The sequence below is a fragment of the Amphiprion ocellaris genome, chromosome 21 (assembly GCF_022539595.1).
Source record: "Amphiprion ocellaris isolate individual 3 ecotype Okinawa chromosome 21, ASM2253959v1, whole genome shotgun sequence".
Lineage (NCBI taxonomy): Eukaryota > Metazoa > Chordata > Actinopteri > Pomacentridae > Amphiprion > Amphiprion ocellaris.
The window spans coordinates 15,300,457-15,323,890 of NC_072786.1; the positions used below are offsets into that span (position 1 = coordinate 15,300,457).

At 37.3% G+C, this 23,434-nt stretch overlaps 1 protein-coding gene across 5 annotated transcripts in view; it reads right to left on the reverse strand.

Moving 5' to 3' along the window:
• The window catches only part of col7a1l (collagen type VII alpha 1-like), a 75,294-nt gene that overhangs the window by 25,909 nt on the left and 25,951 nt on the right, over window positions 1-23,434 (reverse strand). For 3 of the 5 annotated variants that reach the window (XM_035950152.2, XM_035950151.2, XM_035950156.2), the window contains 53 exons: window positions 23,130-23,317; window positions 21,303-21,383; window positions 21,182-21,199; window positions 21,064-21,090; window positions 20,892-20,957; window positions 20,485-20,565; window positions 20,376-20,402; window positions 19,029-19,073; window positions 18,779-18,853; window positions 18,603-18,698; window positions 18,295-18,321; window positions 18,034-18,087; window positions 17,808-17,879; window positions 17,646-17,705; window positions 17,385-17,420; window positions 17,207-17,251; window positions 16,979-17,014; window positions 16,734-16,778; window positions 14,651-14,722; window positions 14,534-14,566; window positions 13,433-13,504; window positions 13,255-13,314; window positions 13,116-13,151; window positions 12,062-12,142; window positions 11,751-11,786; window positions 11,580-11,624; window positions 10,571-10,642; window positions 10,395-10,430; window positions 10,062-10,088; window positions 9,882-9,920; window positions 9,748-9,801; window positions 9,140-9,178; window positions 8,888-8,941; window positions 8,708-8,740; window positions 7,428-7,493; window positions 7,177-7,221; window positions 7,011-7,046; window positions 6,907-6,933; window positions 6,757-6,828; window positions 6,457-6,519; window positions 6,228-6,245; window positions 6,091-6,126; window positions 5,962-6,000; window positions 5,833-5,868; window positions 5,596-5,730; window positions 5,258-5,347; window positions 4,531-4,713; window positions 4,052-4,159; window positions 2,650-2,694; window positions 2,170-2,241; window positions 1,754-1,810; window positions 1,607-1,651; window positions 1,361-1,450 (listed from right to left, as the gene is read on the reverse strand). In XM_035950152.2, coding sequence (XP_035806045.2) covers window positions 1,361-1,450; window positions 1,607-1,651; window positions 1,754-1,810; window positions 2,170-2,241; window positions 2,650-2,694; window positions 4,052-4,159; window positions 4,531-4,713; window positions 5,258-5,347; window positions 5,596-5,730; window positions 5,833-5,868; window positions 5,962-6,000; window positions 6,091-6,126; window positions 6,228-6,245; window positions 6,457-6,519; window positions 6,757-6,828; window positions 6,907-6,933; window positions 7,011-7,046; window positions 7,177-7,221; window positions 7,428-7,493; window positions 8,708-8,740; window positions 8,888-8,941; window positions 9,140-9,178; window positions 9,748-9,801; window positions 9,882-9,920; window positions 10,062-10,088; window positions 10,395-10,430; window positions 10,571-10,642; window positions 11,580-11,624; window positions 11,751-11,786; window positions 12,062-12,142; window positions 13,116-13,151; window positions 13,255-13,314; window positions 13,433-13,504; window positions 14,534-14,566; window positions 14,651-14,722; window positions 16,734-16,778; window positions 16,979-17,014; window positions 17,207-17,251; window positions 17,385-17,420; window positions 17,646-17,705; window positions 17,808-17,879; window positions 18,034-18,087; window positions 18,295-18,321; window positions 18,603-18,698; window positions 18,779-18,853; window positions 19,029-19,073; window positions 20,376-20,402; window positions 20,485-20,565; window positions 20,892-20,957; window positions 21,064-21,090; window positions 21,182-21,199; window positions 21,303-21,383; window positions 23,130-23,317 — 3,131 coding nt within the window. The remainder of the gene's footprint in view (window positions 1-1,360; window positions 1,451-1,606; window positions 1,652-1,753; window positions 1,811-2,169; window positions 2,242-2,649; window positions 2,695-4,051; window positions 4,160-4,530; window positions 4,714-5,257; window positions 5,348-5,595; window positions 5,731-5,832; window positions 5,869-5,961; window positions 6,001-6,090; window positions 6,127-6,227; window positions 6,246-6,456; window positions 6,520-6,756; window positions 6,829-6,906; window positions 6,934-7,010; window positions 7,047-7,176; window positions 7,222-7,427; window positions 7,494-8,707; window positions 8,741-8,887; window positions 8,942-9,139; window positions 9,179-9,747; window positions 9,802-9,881; window positions 9,921-10,061; window positions 10,089-10,394; window positions 10,431-10,570; window positions 10,643-11,579; window positions 11,625-11,750; window positions 11,787-12,061; window positions 12,143-13,115; window positions 13,152-13,254; window positions 13,315-13,432; window positions 13,505-14,533; window positions 14,567-14,650; window positions 14,723-16,733; window positions 16,779-16,978; window positions 17,015-17,206; window positions 17,252-17,384; window positions 17,421-17,645; window positions 17,706-17,807; window positions 17,880-18,033; window positions 18,088-18,294; window positions 18,322-18,602; window positions 18,699-18,778; window positions 18,854-19,028; window positions 19,074-20,375; window positions 20,403-20,484; window positions 20,566-20,891; window positions 20,958-21,063; window positions 21,091-21,181; window positions 21,200-21,302; window positions 21,384-23,129; window positions 23,318-23,434) is intronic. The other 2 variants (XM_035950154.2, XM_035950153.2) reach the window with 2 other exon arrangements.

Consider the following 23,434-nt stretch of genomic DNA (forward strand, 5'->3'; position numbering starts at 1 on the left):
AATCAGTCTGTGCAGAACTAACATAAAACTTTGTCTTTTATAATGCATTGAAAAGTTTTCTTTTGGGTTTGTTTCATTTTATGGGTCATTTTTTTGGGGGTGTTTACTCTGATATGACATTAAAATAACATATTTGGAAAGAGGGCTTTAATGTTCTGAATGACTTCAAGTTATAGTGTTATTTTGAATACCCTTTATTACCCTTTATGGCAGGAATAACAACCATCTAAGGAAACTACCACACTGAAAATTTTAAGTTTAGCCGAAGGTTTGGATTGTGCAGTATTGCAGCCCTGATCAGTTTTATGTAGTGAATTTTTCATTTTATTTACAGTGGCCACCTCCTTGCAAGCAAATGCAACATCAGAACAAATCTCCCTTATTTAAAGAGACTCAGTTGCTGCATCCTGGGCTTAGCACCGCCCAAGACGACTGTGATTGGTTTAAAGAAATACATACGAGCCAGAGCATTTTGCTCCTGTAGCAGAATGATAATGGAGTGGAGTCAGACCATTCAACACAGCACCGTGTTGCTGCTAGAGAACAGTGTTGCTGTAGATTAGATTTAACTTTATTGTCACTGCATAGAGTACAAATACTGAGAAAACAAAATTGAGTTCGGCATTCACCAGAAGTGTAAAACCAGCAGTAAAGTGCATTATTTACAATATTGTATGTACAGTGTGTTACAGTATTAATAGAATTAACAGTGTGAGGAAAGCCCTGATAATACAGTAATATATGAATATATAGATATATGGATACAATATAAAAAAGAAAATCTAAATAAAAAAGTGATAAGAACAGTGTAAAAGTATAAACTATATGAACACTTTTAACAGTATGAACAATCTATAGGATATGAGATGGAGCATATATGCAGTATATGCACAGTATGAATGAACAGTATACACATTATAAACAGTGAAAATTTGACGAAGATATGAGACTAGCTTGTTACAAAATGCTCTGGCTGCACCACACAGTTATTATGCTACAGGCAAAGAACAAAAAAAAAAAAAACAAAAAACAAAAACGCTCTTGCTTGTTAGCGGAAGCAAAGACAAAGCATTGAAATGATTGGTGGCCTACACCTGTATCCTACATCTGGTGAGTCAGACTCGTTTGATAGTGATCCAATGATTTGATTTAAAGATCTTATTCAAAGGCGGTCAGGTGCACTTTAACCGTCCATTGTAAATCCGGCTATGTTATGAGAGCGGAATGCTAAATGGGTGGCAATGCAGCCACTATGGCCCAGAGTGAAGGGCTCTGATGTGTGTTGGTTTCTTGGTTGTGTCTTTGCACAAAAAGATAAAAAATAATAAGAAACAATACATCCTATGATGTGCAGTTTCACCTGTGTGTCTGTTTCTCTGTCTGAGAACAAAGTAACAGGAGGACTGGAGGTTTCTAACTGGGCAGGATTGTGTGTGGGTAACTGTTCCTCCTGTAACAGATAAAAAACAGCATAAATACATCATTATTCTTCTGGTACAACAGAGCGGCACAGGGCTAAGTTTATTTGTGTTTCTGCCAGCGTACAGTCATGCACCTGTGAATGAGTTTTTCTTATCATGTGGGCTACAGAATTATGAATGTTCACCTTTTCATCCACTTGATGGGGGATTTCATCTGTCTGGACTTCAAGCTGCATATGATTTAAAAAAAAAAAGCATATTCTACATTAAAAATGAATCCTAACATTTACACCCAATGCTGGAGAAGAGCATTGTGGTTGACGCAAATGTACCTGTCGGTTCTCTCTTCTGTCCTTGGAGACGGGAGGGTCATCTGGGGAAACTTCTTCCTGATTGGAAAAAAAAAAAACAATAATCTCATCATAACTTTTAAACACTCACAGTACATAATGTGCAGAGTAGATGCAGTGGGCTGTAATGACAAAGTAATTTATCCTTAATAAATAAATTCAGGTAGTGGGTGTGCCATTAATCAACTCTCTCTGGTATTCATGTGGGCACTGATAGATTTCAGTCCCCTGAGATGCTGCTATATTTGAAAAAACACACACAGTGAATGGATCATGAGTTTGACAGGCTCATTAACAAGAAGATGCTCAGTGTGACAACGCACAAAATCTACAGCAACCTCATGTCATCACTTCAAAATGAAGTTTCCATGAGTTTATTCATCGCAGCAGCTGCCTACCTCGTATTCATAATTGTATTCTTCGCCGTTATAAAACTCCTCTTCCTCTTCTCCCTTGTCCTCTTCACTTGTCTTAAAGAAGAAACGACAATTATAACAGGACGATACAGAGCATCACTCATCATCTGCGCCAACAGCAAAGCCAAGCGATCACAAAGCAATCCAATAATCAATTTGTTATTATTATTAAATTAAGAAGCGCGTGAAGGCAAATGCATGCTTTTAGATAAATGATCAAATCACCATAACCAGTTAATTAGTTTTGTTATATTTGCAGTGTGTTAATTTATTTGATCTTTTGTGAAGTTTTAGTAATGAAGCAGTTATTTCTGCATAAATTAAGTGATGTTAATGTCATGTTAGGGTCAGTTTATGTTGGGGTTCTGCAGCTGTGTTAGTCGGTGTTGGTTTTTGTTTAGCTCGGTGCAAACGTGAGGTTAAGTTTCCAGGTTTAGTCTGACCCCCTTCAAGGACATTTACCAGGCGTTGTCTCTGCCTCTTATGTCGTCCTTTATTTCCTTTGCCCTGGTTAAGAAGTTCACAGTCAGAGAGAAAAAAGATAAAGGTTCCTCATGCGTCAGAAGTTGTTGATGATTGAGTATGAGACTATGGTTGATCAGTTTATGGAGATAATTAAGAGGGAGATAAGTAGTTAATAATTATCAACACAAAACAAAAAAACACCTTTAATATGATTAGGAACCCTCAGTGTTATCAAATAATTTAGAGCTAATTCTATTTGTAGGACCATACCAGGGGTTTTGCATGTTTTAGTAGATTAGTGGATTTAGTTGATGGCCGTTTTGGAGGCCTTCCCCTTCTTGATGAAGTTGATTCTATTTATGATTGATTAATAAATTAATAATAGTTAATAATGAATTAATTAATTAAATACCCAAATTAGGTACAGAAACACATGCATATATGCACATGCTTCAATCTAAGTGTAACAAAGGCATGAAAATCAGCTTGCAGATACTTTTGTGGCTCATTTCAAGAAAAGCAATTCAGAGAAGGCAAATTTTTTTGAAAGTTGCTCTTGAAAACAATAAGACAGTTACAGCTATGAAACAACAACATTGAAATGAGAGACCTTGGGTTCTGGGAATAGATACATTTTGGAGAATTTGGAAATACTCAGAGTCTGTTCAGCAAAGTTACTACATTTGGCAGCCTTCAAAATAAAGGCACTAGTTGTGTTTTCATAACAAATAAGGTCAATTACCAGTACAGGGAGCTCCAGGGTGCAAGTGGTAAAACAGGCTACTCTAAAAAATTCCCAATGAAAATGTTCTTCTTTATCTTTCGGATTAGATTTTCTGCTAACACTCATTGGTGCTCAGACTCCGTAATGCCTAATTGTTCTGCAGGGAGGAAGTTTTGTCTCCTCCTTTTGGTAGTGACAGCAATTGAACAAACACCGTCGGTGTGTACTTATGCTTCTTGGTTACCTGTTTCAAGACTGTATACCAAGATTGTATCTGAACACCAAGTTTCTTTTTTATCTGGAGCTTTGGCAACTTTTCTTGGACACTATCCACTCTGTCTCTATTGCCATGGTTACTCTAGCTTTAAAATGCCCAAAGAAGCATCTGCCCACATCTGTGTTACTATGCAACAACCTTAACTTTGTTAAGAAATGTGAGGCCACAAAATGTCAAGTTTTAAACCTCCGTTTGTCTCTGTAAGTTGATTTTCATCCTATAAACTGAAAGTTTGGAAAGCTAAAACATGAAACACCAGTATGGTCCTTTGTATATTATATACATTTATGCAGCTATACATTTATGTATACATTTATGGTGAACTGATTGAGGAGTGTTCAGTGATTTATGTTCTATTTAAAATTCTGCCTTCAATAAAACAGTTATGGTAGCTTTACTTTCCCACGTTCCCTGTTCTTCTTCTTTGCTCCTGAATTCTTCTTCAGTGAGTCTTCCTGAGTGAGGAGAACAGTCTCCACCACAGTTTCAGGTAAGCCTGAAACCGTCTGAACAAACAAATTTACATTTTTAGAACTTCACAATGAGCACAACTCAAATGATAAACGACACTAACTGTTTGATACAACACTGATTTGTCAGGGGTTTGTTAATTTACATATCCATGACTAAAGTTTTCCGAGTATTTCTACCTTAAATCATATGAAAGCTAGTCGCAGGTTAGAGATACACTGTATGCCATGATAAAGCTATTTAATGATTGATTTATTTAATAGTATTTTTTATGCATCAAATAATAAGGAAGAAAAAAATGGCATAGAGCTTCTTTAAATTATAATATTGATTTTAAACCAGCTCTTCATGAATAAATAAACAAATTCTTACCAAAATAAATACACAGGTTTTCTGATATCCTTACCTCCTCGGTTGTAGTGTAATTGAAAGTAGAATTAACTACAGGGAAATTAATTTTGAGAGAAGGCATTTTGTCACTGTCCCGGTCTACTATCTGCTTCCGTTTGGTCTCTATCGTGTTGAACTCTCCTTTCAGTGTGGTGACGCTCCATAAAGTAGGACCCTCTGCAGTTTCATTTAAAAGATCCTTCACATTAAAACACAGAGATAAGGAAAGTGAGAAAGTGTCCACTTTTGATTAGAAGCATCCATTTGAGGCAAAAGATAATAGTGACAATACTAAATAACATTATAAAATATAAGAGTATACCGTATAAAGAAACTTCTTATTTTACCGATTGTTTTAGTATTTTTGACATACACAAAAAGATCAGTTTTATTTTTTATTTTAATGGTCTCTTGCACTGCTACTGTAAGTGATGCATATTAATACAACTACATAAGAATGGCCTAACAGCACCTTTTCTCTTTTCTCATTTTCAATGCGGATGGCATTGGACTTTTCTGATAAAAACTTGATAAGAGCATTAAGGAAATTCCACTTGTCCCTGGTACAGATGACTTGGTTTCAGGAACTAAATTAAAGCTAAATGCTGAAATAGTCTAAAAAGTATCCTGAACACAAGCTGATTTAGCTTGGAAACAAGTTTGATAATTTCATCATGCAGACAGATATTTTCCCCTTTCTTTTAGAAAACTTAAGACTGAAAGACGAGGCTGAGGTTTCTTACAGCTGACAAAGATTCAGGTGGATAGCCTTCTAAGTCAGGGTCCTCAATTGTGTCCAATGGCTGACTAGTGAGGTCAAACTTCCCAGAACTCTGTTAGGGCAATGCAAACAAAGAATCACAGTCATTTTGCTTTTATATGCTCATAGATATTGTGATCTTTTATTTAAAGACACAACAAATAGGAGGGATTCAAGTTACTTGGGAAGTGACTTGTAACTAGCTCATTTGTTGTTTTCTAAATGTTGATATTTTGCAATAGTGTCTCGTATTTTTACAGGGAACTGGCCAAAAGAAGTGCAAAACCAAAAATTCACACCTTCTCTCCATGATTTACTTACTGTGTACTCGGTGATGATGTTGGAGGTTGGAGTCCCTGTGTTTTCTTTTGTTTTCTTGGAGGTGCTGAGGACATGAAGCAGCTCCTCTATGCCATCCTGCAGCAGCCTGTCAATCAAAGCCTTCAGCAAAGGTAGCTGAGAAAACAGGTTTTATTCAGAGGTCAAACTCTACTACTACTACACTACTACAAACTCTGTCAACGTCAGAACATGCACACTGTCAAGCTCAGAGCTCACCCTTATGCCATAGGTTTCAAACATCACTTCGATGTCCTAAAGGGTGGAAAAAGATGTTATTCAGAGACTTAACAATGTAAAATGAGAACATGCAGCCCAGAGGGGGATTTATTATGCTCCATATTCAACCTTCATTTCAAGAGATTTTCCAGGAGCTCCATGATCCCCCTGCAGAAACACGAAAGTGAATGCAGTGAACATGATGTACAAAATAAAAACAATGTGGAATCTTTAGGATGTAGCTCTGATTAACACTACCTTCTCTCCTTTCAGCCCTCTTTCTCCTTTGTCACCCTGCAAAAAAGCGGAAAGATAAACTACCAAGTCTATATATATGTTTTTTTTCCCTTTTCTTTTAGGCCACAGCTTCAGTATAGACAACATTACCGTCTTACCTTTACTCCTGGAGAACCCTAAACACACAGAAACAGAGGAGCAACACATTTGAACATGCATCTGCAATGCATGAGATGAAGCTCATCCTATCTGCTCAACTTCCACACTTAAGCATTACAGTCATCGCTGAATGATGACTCACATCTCATGCAGGCGACGTATGAATCATGCCATGCAGCTTCTAAAATGATGTGCCATTATTTACGAACTGACGTGTGTCAAACTCACAGTGGCTCCTGGAGGACCCATTGGGACTGGAAATGCTTGTCGGATTTCATCAACGGTAGCGCCCTGAGAACGGATCCGAGTAAAAATTAGGAAAGTTAAAGTGCAATTTAAGTCTGAATGGAACTTTTTGAATTTTTTCTTCATCACAACAAAACAGAAATGAGCCAAACTGTCAATGATTGTAGGTGCAATCATGAACACACTGCCTAACCTACTGTTATGCTTTTGAAAACGCTTTGAAATAAGAAATCTGTTTCTTTGATCATACAAATAACCAGATTCACAGGTGTTTGTTTTTACCTCAGAAGTGACAAGCACTTGCCTACCAGGCAAACCTGGAGGTCCTGGTTCCCCCTTAATGCCGTCTTTACCCTGTGAAGAAACAAACAGAAACACTCAACCTCAATTTTCTCACAAAGGCTTAGTTTTTGCAATTTAAAAACCACTTACGTTTGCACCTGCATCTCCTTTGTCCCCCTGAAAAGAAGAAGAAAGTTTTATTTTCAATAAAAGCAGGATTTTTTTTTAGTTAGGACGAAATAACTTTTAAGAACCTTATTGCCGTCATCTCCTTTGAGTCCCCTTTCTCCCTATGAAAAGACAACGCATTGTGAATTTCAACAATTAGCGAGAAAATGCAAAAACAAAGCTTAGAAAACAGCTATGCAGGTGGCATCAAAAGCACAGTGGTGTAAGCTCTCTAATGAAAATGCTCCTCACATCTTTTCCTGGCAGGCCTCTCTTCCCATCAATGCCAGGTCTCCCCTGTTGAGAAGAGGAAATGCAACATCTAAATCTCTGAAGATAGTCTTCCGAGTGATCATTACGGCTAATCACAAACCTGAAACAATGATATATTTTGCTAGATTGGTTTGAATGTAGGCTCCAATATTGGATGTCACATTAAAAATAGAGAAAGGATGGATGGTGATGCTTCAGGAAGAGGCTACGTGATTCCGAGAGATACTCACAGGAGTTCCCGGTAAACCAGGCATCCCAGCAATCCCGATCCGGCCCTGGTCTCCTTTATCTCCTTTCTGTTCACATACACACACATACAAAAGTGCATTGTAAAACTTTTCGCGCTAAAAAAAATTGGGAAAAACTGAACAAATAAACACAAGAAAAAAGATGAAGTGTACAGATTGACTGAAAAAAAAGGAATTCCCCCTGCATGTCCTCTTGTCTGTAAATTATTTTGATCCCCCAAAAATTAACTGACAATATATAGTATTGTATATAGTACTTGACCATGTTGTGCAGTCTAGTTTTATCGTTGCAGGGGGAGATAGAACAAGGACAATTTGAAACTAATGATTTTGTGTTTGCTGAAAGACATCCTCACAGTCTAAAGACAGTTTGTTTTTTTTCACTTGAAAGTTTGATTTTATGTGTCATTTGGACTCATACAAAACAATAAAAATCAAAACCAAAAGCATGAAAGCATGAATCTACAGTGTCTGTGTTCATAAACATAAAATTGAAAAAAATTATTTGAGTTAAAATAGTGTCTTTGATTTTACCCTCAAATGTTTTGCCTAAATGAGATAACAGAGTTGCATTTATGTTTCTTCTGGTTCAACTTCAGTTAGTCAGTAAGTCACAAACTCCAACTAGTAACTTCATAATGAGCTCAAATGAGTTCCTGCAAGGTAGTTTTGGTCAAAGTGAATTGCACTGAATTAAATTGAATCATTTCTCCAGTTATATCAAAATTTCAATGACATATTTCAGTTTAAGTAGGTCTAACACTACATGTTGAGGTTTACGTGCATCTGTCAGAACAAAGCATTACTGTCTTATACACAGTTTCTGCAGGGTTTAATGAGTTATATTAACATGCTTTAAGACATTTTAGAAGCAAAGACAACACAGGTATAAAGGAAAACCAAGAGGACCATTTTGACCTAAAATTATTTACTAATATAATTTCTTTGTAATTTGAAGCAATTTATAACATTTTCCAGTTCAATTCTGGACCCAGAATTAGCAACAGAAAATAGGCAACAGTGGGTAAAAGGAAATTATAATATTATCAGCTTATATTATTATGACTTTTTTATAGACTTTTAAATACCTTCAGTGACTATTGGGGGTGAACTATGGAAAATTAATTCAAAGCTTTATAAGATCTTTACACACCTAAAGATAGCCTGTTATACCGCATGTTGTTAAAAAGTAGTTAACTGCATAAAAACAGCATCATGTCATATTGATGTGTTGTTACAAGAAAAAACACTGTTGTTCTCACCACACCAGGTTCTCCTTTTGGCCCTTCATCACCCTGCAGTTTTCATAGAACATCTTGTGAGTAAGCATATACTCATAAACAGTCAATGCAGTTTAGGCAGTGTATTTATATAATATTTTAATAAACTATTCTGATAATGTCGATTACTGTGAGCACTGTGTATGCATGAGTTTGCACAACCTTCATTCCTGGTTTTCCTGGTAAACCATCAAGTCCATCTCTTCCTGAACCACCCTGGAAAGGAAACGGTTTCATATTTCAACACATTTTTTCAAAATAAATATCAAGACCAACTAAATCAGACTATCACAGCACATGCAATATAACCATTTGATGCACAACATGGGTCAAAAGTGATCCAAATCCAATGGAAAATGGGTATCTCTTGACCCACACTGTGCATCAAAGGGTTAAAATGATGCATATACATACGAGAGATGATCCTGGTAATCCAGGTTTTCCTTCTGGACCCTGTAGAGATATAAATATTCAAATACTGTAGTATTAGTTAGAAAAAAGTGCATTTAAGGCTAATTAACTTGTCAACTCATAATTATGTTTGTCATCCAATGATTGTTTGATATTTTTTATGATCGAGAACATGTCTTCAAATGTGTTTTGTATATCCTCGCCCCAGAGATCATAAAAGTACAATTACAGAAACCAGATATAAACAGCAAACTGTCATGTTTAGGAAGTAGAGAACCAGAGAATATCTGGGATTTTTGCTTTTAGGGATGACCACTGTAGTGTACAGAACAACACAGCAAATAATAACACATTTTATGAGATAAGCATTCATGAACGGAGGAATGTCACACACTCCTACATCGAAATTGTTAGATTTATAATGATTGTAATGCTTTGACGGGAAACTAATCAATGAGCTAATTGTTTCAATGATCAAATATTGAGAAGCAATTAACAGAAATGGTCTCACCAGCAGGATTACAACAACTGGCATTTTAATTTTATGCTACCTTTATTCTATCTGATACTTGATGGGATTGCACATGTGAAGTAATTGATAGGATACTCACTCTTGGCCCAGGTAGACCAGTTTCTCCTCTCACACCAGGCTGACCAGGCTCTCCCTATAGGAAAGGACAGAATTTTCAATTTGTTTACAAAAATTAATTAATTAAAGTGTGCTGCTTGTTATTCTTCAAGTTACCTTAATCACTCTGGTCAGTATGTTGTTGTCTGTAATAATCTAGTGAGTCAGAATGACAAATCAAAAGTTAGCTTGCTAATCAGCTCATTTGGGATTTTTTTTTTCCTTTATTAAGCGCCTCTGTCAAACATGGCTGAACTGATTAGAAGTTGTCAGAAACAACAATAGAGATTTGTTTACTTGTGTTCCCGGAGGTCCAGGTTTTCCCTTTGTGGTAACGTCAGCATGACCAAACGAAGACGGACAAAAACACAGTTAAAATCTGAAATGTCACACTGCTGAACACATTCTATATTTGCAACACAGAGAACAATAGTAGGTGCACTGAAGGGTGGCACGCACAAAAAGTCTGAGTTAATTACTCAATGTATCTAAACAGAAATCGTGAAGTCACAAGCGGAAAGCAGGTTGCAAAGATGTGAAATGGTGACTGACACTGAAGAATAAACAAAGAAAGTCAAGCAGGAGAAACAACATGATCATCAGTTAGGGAGATCACAGATACAAACATACCGGCTCTCCTTTGTCACCTTTGTTCCCCTCAGTGCCCTTCAAAAATGAAAAACAATACAGGCTATGTTAAAGCCTGACAAGTTCAGCTAAAATATACACAACATTGTGATTCCCTACACACACACACAGCTGGAAGATGTGTAGCATTATTTTAATTATCATGTCAGAGAACTTACAGGCAGACCAGGCTTCCCAAAGTCGCCTTTTTCTCCAGGGTCCCCTGGTCGTCCTGGTAACCCCAGTGGACCCTGACCAATGAGAATCAAATTAAAAACAGAGCATATAGCCTCACATTGGTGTTTTGCAATAAATGCACAAATAAAAGTGCATGAATCAATGTTACTGTGAGTAAATTTATGCATAACAGCTGCAACAGCTTGATGGCTGCTTAGTGAGAGTCCTTTCAGAGAGTGAAATGTGGAAGTGAAAACAGCTGCAAGATAACATGAGACTGAGAGGGAACTGGAATGCGATATGAACAAATACTGAATTACAGAAAAACGGAACAAGTAGTATGCTGCTATAAAAATATAGACTACCATCCAAAAGTTTGTTGTCACCCAGGCAATTCCATGTTTTCCATGAATATTCACACTTTTATTCATGTGATAACATAATTGCACAAGAGTTTTCTAGTCATCAATTAGCCTTTCAGCACCATTAGCTTGGCCTCTGTACTCCTATGTAGATATTCAATTAAAAATCAACCGTGTCCAGCTAGAATAGTCATTTACCACATTAACAATGTCTAGACTGTATTTCTGATTAATTTAATGTTGTCTTAATTGAAAAAAACTGCATTCCTTTTTTTAAAAAAAGGACATTCTAAGTGACTTCAAACTTTTGAATGGTAGCTTATATTACATAATAGCACACTGGGTGGTGGTGAACAAACCTTTCATGATCAAAGTCAACCTAAATGTTTGGGGCTTGCAGAGCAGATTTCAGTTTTGTTCCTACCATATTATTGATGAATTGTTCTCTTATGTTCGCTTAAACCTTCATTGTTGTTTGCTTTGATTTTGACAAGAAGATTAATGGGATTTCTAGTCAAAGTTTTACAATCAGAACTTGAAAACATTTTGCTTTTTCCGCTAGTGCCACAAGGTCTGTCATATCTCATCTTTTTGGAGACAGCTTCTGCTTAAGTTGCTTTTGAATTATATTGTTGCTGAAGAAAAATACCCTGATTCCTCTGTCACCAGGTTCTCCAGCTGGTCCCAGTTCACCCTGTGAAAGAGAAACATTCAGTGAGGTCATTTTTGATGCTAAAATTATTACTAAAACAGCAAACATCCATGGTTGAATGTTCAAATGCTGATCAAAAAACCCAACAAAAGGTTCAAATAAACAAACCTTAATTCCTTGTTCTCCTTTAGTTCCAGACACACCCTAAACACAAAATTTATAGTAACTGTCATCAGTATTACAATGGAAATTTAAAACCACAACAGATACAGTATATATCTGAAATAAAGGAACAAACAGAGCTTGTCATTCTCCCGAGCTACAGCTGAAATCTAACATTTTGTCTGCAAATCACATCCTCAATGCTCAATTTGTACCCATGATTTAATTAATACATTCTCCCAGTGTGAGGTAAATAAGTGAATAAATCTGAATTGTGCTTTCATCAGTGCTGTAACAACCACTCAGGATTTACTTACATCTTTACCTCTTAATCCTGGTTCTCCAGGATTGCCAGGGAAGCCAATACTCCCTTTGTCACCTTTAGAGCCATCCTGCCCCTGAGCAAAGACACAACCTCTAAGTCAGAACCTTAGTAGAAATCTACATCTTTTTAAAACTTTCCCAGCCTTCCCAGGATCTTCTGCATGGAGTTTGCATGTTCTCCCTGAGCATATGTGGGTTTTCTCCAGGTACTCTGGCTTCCTCCCACAGTCCAAAAATATGCTCAGGTTAATTGGTAACTCTAAATTGTCCGTAGGTGTGAATATGAGTGTGATTGTTTGTCTCTATATGTAGATAGACTGGTGACCTGTCCAGGGTGTCCCCTGTCTTCACCCTCAGTCAGCTGGGATAGACTCCAGCCCCCCATGACCCTAATGAGGATTAAGCTGTCTATAGATAATGGATGGATGGATAATTCCAGTTATTAACAGTTACAATGAAAGCTTGTAAAGGAATGTCCCCAAAACACATAGAATCCTTGACGTATTTAGATTACCCAACAGTACGTATACATTTTTGTCCACATGGGGGAGGCAGAACAACATGTAACACTCACATGTAGTATAATAGCCAAACTAACAACTTGGTGTGAGGAAAAATATTGATTATTTAGCATCAAAGATACAAAGAGTAACACTAGCATTCAGTTTCAGTTGTGCTTCTGATCACCTGGCGAGTGTAAGTGCAGCATTCACTAAATCCGTCACTATATTCACCAGTGTGTGTCTAACTTTGTCGGCCTGCTGTTTGTGTAGATGACATGCAGTGAGTCGTTGGAGCCTTTTTGCTGAAAACAGCTGCCTGCTGTGGCTTAAAATTGGGTAGCTGAAAGCAGTTAGAGTAAACCAAGAAAGAAAAAAGGTGAAAACCCAAACAAAGAGGTAAAAAATATTAAAAGTTAGCAGAGGATAACTGTAAACGTCAGAGGAGGAGTTACTGGTGATAGCATTCATGCTACACAAACTCATTTGAGCCATTGGAAATATAGAAATATTAACTGGAGGAGCTTTATGTGATGTTTTCACTCACCTTTGGTCCTGGTTTTCCAGATAAACCAACATTTCCCTATGAATGATAAAAAAATATCAGATATACAACAGCAATCAACTGTTGTTTCCTGCTTCATTTTTAGAGGATTTATATCATTTATATCATTGAAATGACTCACTCTCTCGCCGTTTTCTCCCTTCGGTCCCTGCTGTCCTGGAATCCCAAAACCAGGACTACCCTGAACACATCACATCATACCACATCCACATATTAAAAATCATATCTTTTTATTCTGCATTTAACATGTATGTGCGCTATTTTTACATTATTGACTGAAAATGACCAAACATGTTAACCTTTTCTCCTTTATCTCCTCGTTCTCCCTTTATTCCCTGAGGGCCTGTTGGACCAACTGGACCGATGTCTCCCTGGCAGGCAGAAAATACGCACATACACAAACACATACACATCAATTAATATGAGCCTGGTCAGCGGGCTAAACTTCTCTTCACGCTCACTGGCAGCCAGTGGACTGAAATTAAAGAGGCTCCATCCAGCGTAGCATTCAGTCCCAGTGAAAAAGCTAATGACAGAAAATCTTAATTGTGTTTGATAAGCGGGCCCAGAGGATTGAGTGTGAAAGAATACCCCGAATAATTAATTAACGCCCTTTCCATGGAATGAAACATCAAGAGAATCACATCCCTCTGGGTGATGGACTTATTTGAAGCTGGTCAAGACAAGTCACATGTGAGGTCGTGACAAAATTTAACAAGGTGATGCAGCAGCTGAAGTTAGATTGTTTACGCAGTTTAACGTCTTAAACAAACTGGTAAAACGTAAACAGCAGATGATTAACTCTTTTTCTGCCCTCAGCAATTTAACTCAAATCTGTAGTTGGGCAGCTTATGCCAATAGAAGAAATGTTCCTTTTACAAATATTTTGCGAGGCCACAGTATATTTGGAGGCAGGAGAATTTCTAATGGATTGACTTCACTGGGAAGATCGAAAAAGCAGAAAAAAAGAACTCCCATGGCCGACTTCAACTGACGAATCGTTACCTACATGGACATATTTTCAAACACTTTGAGAGAAGTTTAGTGATTTGATGACAGGTGTTCCATTTGTGCTTATGTAGGCAGACCATGTCATCAGATCTAACCAGATCATATCTACGCACAGTCCTGATGAGGCTGATTCATTAGGACCTCTAATAATTAACAGTTCGGGTTTTTTTTTTTTTCAAAGTTTGATCTTGAACATCGCTTATTTAGTCGAGAATTTTAATGTGATACACAAATACTGAAGATTTGAAATGTTATTTTGGATGTTTAACTTATTTCTGATTCAGCTGCATGTGAAAGAGAAACTTCTATATGTAAGAGTGAGTTATACAGCTCCAAGTTGTGATCAAATTAGTGGAAGATTAGTGGTGAGAAATGAAATGATGACTTACCCTTGCGCCCTTTTTTCCAGTTGGACCAATTATCTGTTGTGATGGGAGACAGATGACTGAGCGCTGGCTAACAAGGGCTTTTATTTATAGAGTTTAAATGAGTGAAAGTGTTCTTACTCCCTTGGCAGGATCTCCAGGGATTCCTCTTGGACCTTCATCTCCTTTTAACCCCATCGGCCCCGTCAGTCCCTAGAAAAGTCGAGGTAAATGTAAAATATTTTTGAACTCTCTATGTAATATCTGATGACTAAACACCTCCCTATCAAAAGCTGTTAATTTGCATTTTGTGCCCAACAAATTAAAACCAAATCTTTGTTTTGTTTTCAGTGTTTTTATCTTTCAAGCTAATCTTTTTGAGTTAAAAAAATGCAAACTGTATTACAAAAGACAGGAAGATGGTCCTCATGACGACATTTTTTGCAGTAATCTTTTCTGTGCCGCCGCAAATTAAAAATCACTGAAGCAGGAAAAAAATGGCCCATTTGCTAAAGATACCCACTGAGGTTTGACAATTTGGCTCGTGATTGTATGTAATCAGGAACATCTCCGATAGAGCATAATCTTCAAAACCCAGAACAAAGTGACTGCCTCATTTGCTCATTTATCAACCTAAATGTCTGTTTGGAGACGCTAGAAAACAGATATTAATTAGTGGATCACTGACTTTTCCAAACAGCTTTCAGACATGTTCCCAAATTAACAAAAAGCCCCAGGCTTTTTTTGTAACCAAAAGTGAATTTAAAACTTGTAGATTATAATATGCTAAGGTGAGCCAGTGGAGAGAGATGATTATGCAGGTTTCCTAAAGTGATATATTAAGATTTTGTTTTTTATTATTTTGATGCTCATGTCTGACAGCTCATGAAAATCAGAAATCTAGTGTTGCAGTATAAACATTTATCTCTCAATCTAATTCAGTTAATTCAACCACAATCATGGCGAAGATTGCTAAATTGAAAGTTGTGCAGAAGATGATCATTGATGTCCTCCACAAGGAAGGCAGCCCACAGAAGACTATTGCTGAAAAGGGTGTCTGTCAATGGAGTGCTGTATCGAAGCATATCAATGAAAAGTTGGCTTAAAGGGGAAAAGTGTGGTCAGCAAATGTGTACAAGCTGAAAGGACGACTGCAGCCTCGAGAGGATTGTCAAGAAAAGTCGATTCAAGAACTTGGAACAGCTTCACAAGGACTGAGGCTGGTGTCAGTACATCAAGAGCCACAAAGTACAGACGTCTTCAGGAAAGAGGCTATAACTGTTGCACTCCAAATATCGAGCCTCTCCTGAACCAGAGACACCATCAGAAGTGTCTTGCCTGGCCTAAGGAGAAAAAGAATCAGAAAGTTACTTGGTGGTCCAAAGCCCTCTTTTCAGGTGAAAGTGAATATTTCATTTCATTTGAAAATGAAGTTCTAAATTGAGTCTAAAGTAAGGGCAGAGAGGCACAGAGTGCAAGGTGTTTAAAGTCCAATGTGAAGTTTCCGCAGTCTTTCATGATTTGGTGTGTCATGTCATCTGCTGCTGTTGATCCACTGCGTTTTATCAAGTCCAAAGTCAACACAGTCATGCACCAGGAGATTTGAAAGCATGTCATTCTTCCATATGCTGACAAGCCTTATGGAGATGCTGTTTTTCATTTCCAGCAGGACTTGTCAACTGCCCACAGAGCCAAAACCACTACAAAATGAGTTGCTGACCATGGTATTACTGTGCTTGATTGGCCAGCGACTTACCTGATCTGAGCCTCAGAGAAACACATATGGGGTGTTGTCAAGAGCAAGATGACAAACATTCAAAAATACAGATGAGATGAAAGCCACTATCAAAGCAACCTGGACTTAAATAACTAAGCAATGATTAGTGGTAAAGGAGCCCCAACCAAGTATTGAGTGTATAAATTAACATGTTTTTCAGAAGTTGGACATTTCTGTATTTTACATAATTTTTCTTTGATTGATATTAGAAAATATTTTAAGAATTTGAGATAGTCATGAGCTATAAGCCATAATCATCATAATAAAACAAAAAGAGGTCTGAAATATTCAACTTTATGTGAAATGAATATAGAAGCCATGAAATTTGACCTTTAAATTACATGAAGAAAAAGTGATTTTTTTTAGCTCTTCAAAATACCAACCTCAAGTTGCTACATGTATATTGTAAATTTAAGTCACATTTTATAAGATGTAATCGTCACCCACGGTTGGTCCTTGTGGGCCTGTTGGTCCCATCTCTCCTTGTTCTCCCTAATAAGAAAAGACAGCTTTTGTTAATTTAACACTGACAACTACATGCGCACAAACACACCATTTTATTCCGTTGATTAGCTTTAGTCTTAGCTGAATTAATTTGATTCTTTCACCTTGTTAAATTAATTGTAAAACAAATATATTTCAGCTTAAAAACTAGAGAACTGAGAATTAATCTGTGCGTGGGATGAACTCACCTTGTCCCCTTGCTCCCCTTTGAATCCCTTTTTCCCCTGCAGGTAAAAATAAATCACTTGCTTTGTATCCTTTCATCACTGATTCTTATACAGGGCTCAGCCTTAGTTAAATGGCTCTGGTTTTACCTCATTAGAAGGAACTGGAATTAATTCATATGCATTTCAGGGTAAAACATGCAAGATGTCATTGCTAGTTATTGAAGTGGAGATTAATGATGGAGTGCACACCCGAGGTCCGATGATTCCCTGGATGCCCTGCTCTCCACGCTCACCCTTAAAAGACAAATTGCATGAATATATTACTCTCCAAAAAAAAAAAATAATAATAATAATTTTTTTTTACTTGAACAAAAATACATCACATGCAATAAACATGCAACTTCATGTTATGGTTAGTGTTTGGTACCTTTGGGCCGACTGGTCCTATTAAGCCAATATTTCCCTGCAAAACAAAAGGTCAAACGGTGATTATGTCTGTGTGGATTCTCAGTCATCCAGGTCAGGATAATCTCAGGAGCTTCAGATAAAAAGCAACAGGACTTCTCTTTGAGGTTCTTGAACATGTTTAACCTCTAATCCAAGAGGCTTCCCCAGTCTGGAAGATCCGGGTTCTTTAACGTCAAGCTCATGAATGAATTTAGTGCTCTGTTTCTGCGCTGTCATGTACCTTCTCTCCTGGTTCTCCACGCGGACCTTGAATACCTTGTATGCCAATTCCTTCTTCACCCTGCAAAATATTCATATTGAGCAGGCAACAAATCCAGGTGGATATTTCTGCAATTTCAGTAGACTGGTCAAGTGCAAAAGCTGCAGTTAATATCACTTTTACCTTCTCTCCTTTCTGACCTGGTAGTCCTGGTACCCCGTCGATGCCAATGGGACCAGGCAAACCTGCAATACCCTGCAGTAGTTTGAATAGGAGAGTGTGTGTGGGTCAGTTTGTGTGTTAGAGACAGTAAGAAGGAAACAAAGAAGACACACAAACACATCATTTTCAAAACGGCACTCTGAATGTTTAATTTGCGTTATACAATGCCTTTCGTCACCATACTTACATCTTTTCCCGGCTCTCCTTTGTCTCCTTTTGCGCCTTGCTTCCCACGTAAACCCTTTCAAAAATTAATGAAAATTTTATCAGATATAAAAAGAAACAGTGCATATTATATAACTAAATAACTGATTCGGTGGCTTTAAAAAATAGGCTGATATGCAAGAAGACAAAATTCATTAAAGTGAAATGAAAGTAATTGAAGAAATTCATTCCTTAAAAGCCATGCAAACATTTAAAAAGAGAAGAAGACAGCCTTTATACTTACTTTAGCTCCCGGCTCTCCAGGATCTCCCTAAAAAAAAGTATGAATAGTAAAACCAACCTTGTTCAGCTATGTTGCTGTCAAAATATCTTTCTGACACTTCAGGCTGAATACTCTAAGTTGTGTTGACATGATATGATGTAATGAAAGGCCATGACATATGAAACATTATAAAATATCAATCACAGTATATACGAATATGGTGGTGCATGAAAAATGTATGCAACAAACATGGGGTGTTACCGTGTGCACAGCTTGCACACTGCACTGATTTTTCAATAGCTATGAATCATATTTCAAATTTCTGTTACTTTAATAGGTGTTCCTGGTGACCCTGGTGGTCCTGGCTGGCCAGGCAGGCCTGGAGATCCGTTGACCCCCGATACACCCGGAGGCCCCTGAGGACCCTGGAACAAGCAGTGAATAATACTTGAGTTGCAATAAAATTGACTTCTGAGAAACTCCTGAAGACATTTCTAGGACTTACTGAAGATCCCGGTTCTCCTTTTCGTCCAGGCACAAAATTAGCATCAGTGCCGGCTATGACGTATCCAGGCTCTCCCTGAGTGGAAACATGAAAAATAGCATGAATCTGGATACACAACGGAACTAATTACTATCAGTTGTTGCTACAGCACTTAAATCTTAAATTTAGATAAATTCAGTCAACAGCTGTCATGTATTTCAATCTGGGCAGAAACCTTTTAATGCAATTTAACTTCACGAGTTAGACTTACTCTTTCTCCTCTTTGTCCCTTCGGACCAGTGCGTCCAGGAAGACCCTGCCATGTAAAGACACATGAGAAAAGATAAAAACGAGATGGAACAATTCATTAATAGTTAATGAGACAGTGACAATGTAAAGTAATTGGACTTCTGGGATTATTTGTTGTGAATCACCTCCATTTTTCTATTAAGTGAATGTTTAAAGCATTTACATAAATTTCAACAAACCATCATAAAAAATCATCACAATGTCACTAGTTAATTTGCATCCTGATCATTGAGTAGTGGTGATTATTTTGAGTATAAATCTATAATTTAGTAGATATTAAGCCTCAAAGAGAGGTATGTTTGGGAATGTGACTGGGTTCACCGACACATAGGCTCAGTCATACTCATTGCACATTTTGTACAATTATGTTTTGTTGTTCATTAGCTTACATCAATTTGTTTTCAGCTCACATAAATACGGCTTGTTCTTCAGTTGACTGCACTTACAATTAACTGGATGTCCACATTTATTAGTAAGTAAATGTTAGTTTTCTTTCTGGTTTTTGTTTTTAATGCACTTTACATGTGGCTTTACTATTCATTAAAATGAGTACAATTCACCTAGTTCATTAGCTTATCACTGATGATGTATTTCTCAGGTCAGGATTCAAATTTTACTGTCCTGCTCTATCCTGTGTGCTATGTTGAGAAGGTCTAATATATTTACTGTATTTGTCTGTTATTTTTCAGGTATTAGTCTGTAACCTTCCATGCCTGTCATTCGAAGGTGGGTACTATTGTATAAGGGACATTTTTTTCTTTTTTTAATGTTTATTTTGCATTCAATTACAATAAGCAAATGAGTAAATTATTAAAACAACTATTTAATAACACACAGAATAACTGTTCTCTAGCAGTTTTTTAATGGACACTTTTGATCAAAACGTTTTTTTCCTTGTTTGCTACCATATTTCCTTTTATATACATTTCTTTTACAGTACACTGTACAAAAAAGCCCCTAAATACTTTCACAGTGTTTGATATTCCTTACAAATCTCCACCTCACTTAGAAATTACACACTGATATATACGCCTTCTGTCTCTACAGAAATATAAACCCTCGTTAAGTTGTCTTATCTCTTCCTGTTATTAAGCTGAAGCATTGATATTTTATTACGTATTATATTTATTATTATTTTTTGCATTGCTAACAGCGGAAAGGCAGAGAGAACAGGCAGTAGATCAACAGAGGACCTTGGCCACATTCAAACACACTTATACTGGATCATCTGAGTTTAGGTCAACTGTGCCACCATTTAATCCATGGACAGGTTTTCGTTTTATAAAAATGTTTGGCATTTTGATCTTACCATGTCACCTGGGACGCCTGGAGGGCCCTGAAAAAAAGCAAAGGAGTAATCTTATTTTCAGGTTCAGATCAAGTCAGTGTGAGGTTTTGTTCTTTCTGAATTTAGTTACCCGCTGGCCAGCAGAACCCGGGGGTCCAGTTCTTCCTGGTCGTCCTGGCAACCCAGGAATACCATCTGTTCCAGGAGGCCCCTGGCAAATTAAGACACGACAGTCAGTCCAGAAAATGAAATAACACACTCATACAGCAGAGCCACACTCACACAATTTCTACGCTGTTATAAGAGAGTCAGTATAAAAACAGTATAATTGCAATTATATTTTATAAAGTGAACAGATGACCTTTAACTGTAACGGACTCAAAGGATGTATGACAGTAAAAACACTCTAGTTCACACCATATTTTCACACATTTGTACAATTTTCTGTCTTTAATTTTGAATACTTGCCAGCTTAGTTGTTGTAATTTTGCATTAAAGTATGTGTCTTTAAGTTTTAATGTGTGAGCTGATTCTTACCCTCTCTCCTTTCTCTCCTTTGGAAGATGTGAAAGGATCATATTGTCCTGGACTTTGCCTGAATTTCTAGAGACAAATAATAACACCGGTTATTGGTAAATAGTTGGCATATATATTAGCTGCATATATCAGCTAATCATTTAACAGGTAATAAAAAATTGGTAAAACATACCAGACCTCCAACACCAAAACCATCTCCCTGAAAGAATGACAGAATATGGGAAATAAATAAAAAAAACTGTACTTTACAAGAATATCAAAACAAGTTTAGTCTGCGTCAGTTAACTCACCTTTTCCCCTTTCTGGCCCTGGGAAAACAAATGATTGACATGATTAGCAGCTGCTCTTTAATACAATATTGAACAGTTCATGATCCTGACTTAAGGGGGGATGATTTGTTTCTGTACCAACCTTCACACACTGTGAGGAGCAGGGACCCTCAGGCTTAAGCAGCTCCTCTGGGTCATCAGTTGGGGTGTCTAACTGAGCAAACTGAAAAAAATAAAGATAAAAAAATGAATGCATTATGGACCTGACAACTGGCTAAAGTTCAGGGCCGTGCAGAGACCTTTGGAGGGGCAGGTGCTCAAAGTTAAAAGGGGGCACACAGAGCATGAATTTGAAACACCATTAAACATGCACTATAATATAAGGTGCAGCAGTGGTGCAATGGTTAAGCCTCAGGCCTGCTGATCAGAAGGCCAGTGGTTCAAACCCTGGCCTGTGTTGTAATGTATTTGTGACAAATTATTATTATTTTGAAGTTGAATTTAGATCACCATTAGACACTGGACTGTTTAACTGTGGCTGCTCTCCCTGGAGTCCTTGATTTTAAATTTCATACCTTTTCAAGACATATACTGTATAGCCATGGATTTGCTCCATGGTGCTGATTCATAATATGCCCTTTATTATTCGTAGTGCTAATAATAAAGAAAAAAATAATTAAAAATTAAATGATATAGAGATCATGTATTTAAATGTATTTGTGCTTTTATTAAGTTTGACGATCCACTTTGTGCAAGACAGCAAAGTTATAAAAATTTTATATTTTATATTTATGCATATTATATTTAATTTGTCTATATATACAAATGTTACAAACAAGTACTGATATCTTTAAATGAGAGGCTGAGAAAATCACAATTCAAATTCTTCTAATTATTATTGTTATTGTATTTACACTGCAATAGTCCAAAATTATGTGAAAATGCATGTACGTAGTTTCAGTGAAATAACATAACCTCTGCCTCATTGCCTCTAGAAACACAGGAAACACACTGCAACTCACTGACAGTAAAATAATACATCTCTCTGATGCACTTTGCCCATGACAACAGAAACATACAGAAACAAAAAGAAGCCTGGCAGACTTTATCCTCTCAGCAGCTGTGTGGTTAACTAGCGGCTAGAACTGATGAGAGGTGTGTGTAGAGTCAGACGCACACAGGATGCTGACTTCACTTCGTCAGTCATCTAAAATACACCGTGCACAAACAGTTCCCACTGCAAAACCTCCTCACGGGACCATCAGTTGTTCAAGTCCTTCCTCGGGTCTCTGGTTTCTAGACTAGCAGCACCAGCGCTGAGTTACAGGGCGCCTGGACACCTCAGAGCAGTGAGGGACGTCTACGTAGATCATGTGACCGACCGAGGCTAGATCTGAATTATTATTATTTTTATTTTTGTTTTATTTATTATTTTGGGCCTCAAAGACTTTTACACACACACACACTTACAAATAAAAAACAAAATTGAATCAAATTTAACAAAACGACTTTGACAAAAGGGCACTTTGGGCATCAAGGGGCAAAGGGGCAAATGCTTCAGCCCCCTCTGCCCCCCCCTGCAGTTAGACTACAGTGGCAGAGAAGGTTATGTTGTGCACTCCTTTGATTTCGCTCTGCAGTCATGTCCTCCACTGCTCTGACGTCAAAACGAAGTCAGGAATGGTGACGTGTTTTCTTCTGCAGAGTCTTTGTGTGTGGATTGAAAAAGTGCCTGCATGTACCATGACACCTGGCGACTATGTATGAATAATCAGCTCCACATGTGGTCCTCCTACGTGTGTTCAAAGTGGAGTAAAAGAACAATGAAATCACCTAAACGCATTAGAACCAGCATCATGCATAAATACGTGTTGTCTTCTTAACAACCTTTTATGAACTATAACACATTGTGTCTCAGCGTAATAAGAAATAAACAAAAGAGCAACAAAAACAGTACTTTTTGTCTCACCTCATCATTTAGTTTGAACTCAGACAGGAGTTCCTCGCTACAGATGCTACTGATAAATTCTCTTTCTATGGAGGGGAAGTCATCAAAGGTCGGCGAGTAGAAAATATTCTTGTAGCTGGTGGGTGCTGCTATTTTATTCAGCTCCTCCATGTCTGCATTAGAAACACCAACTGCCAGGACGCTGACTCCTACCGGGAGACAGATTCAGAACATGATAATCCAGACTGAATATTGAGCCATTATAGACACTAAACAAAAATATAAACACAGTCTGTAATTTTTTATTAAATTTTGTCCATTTTTTA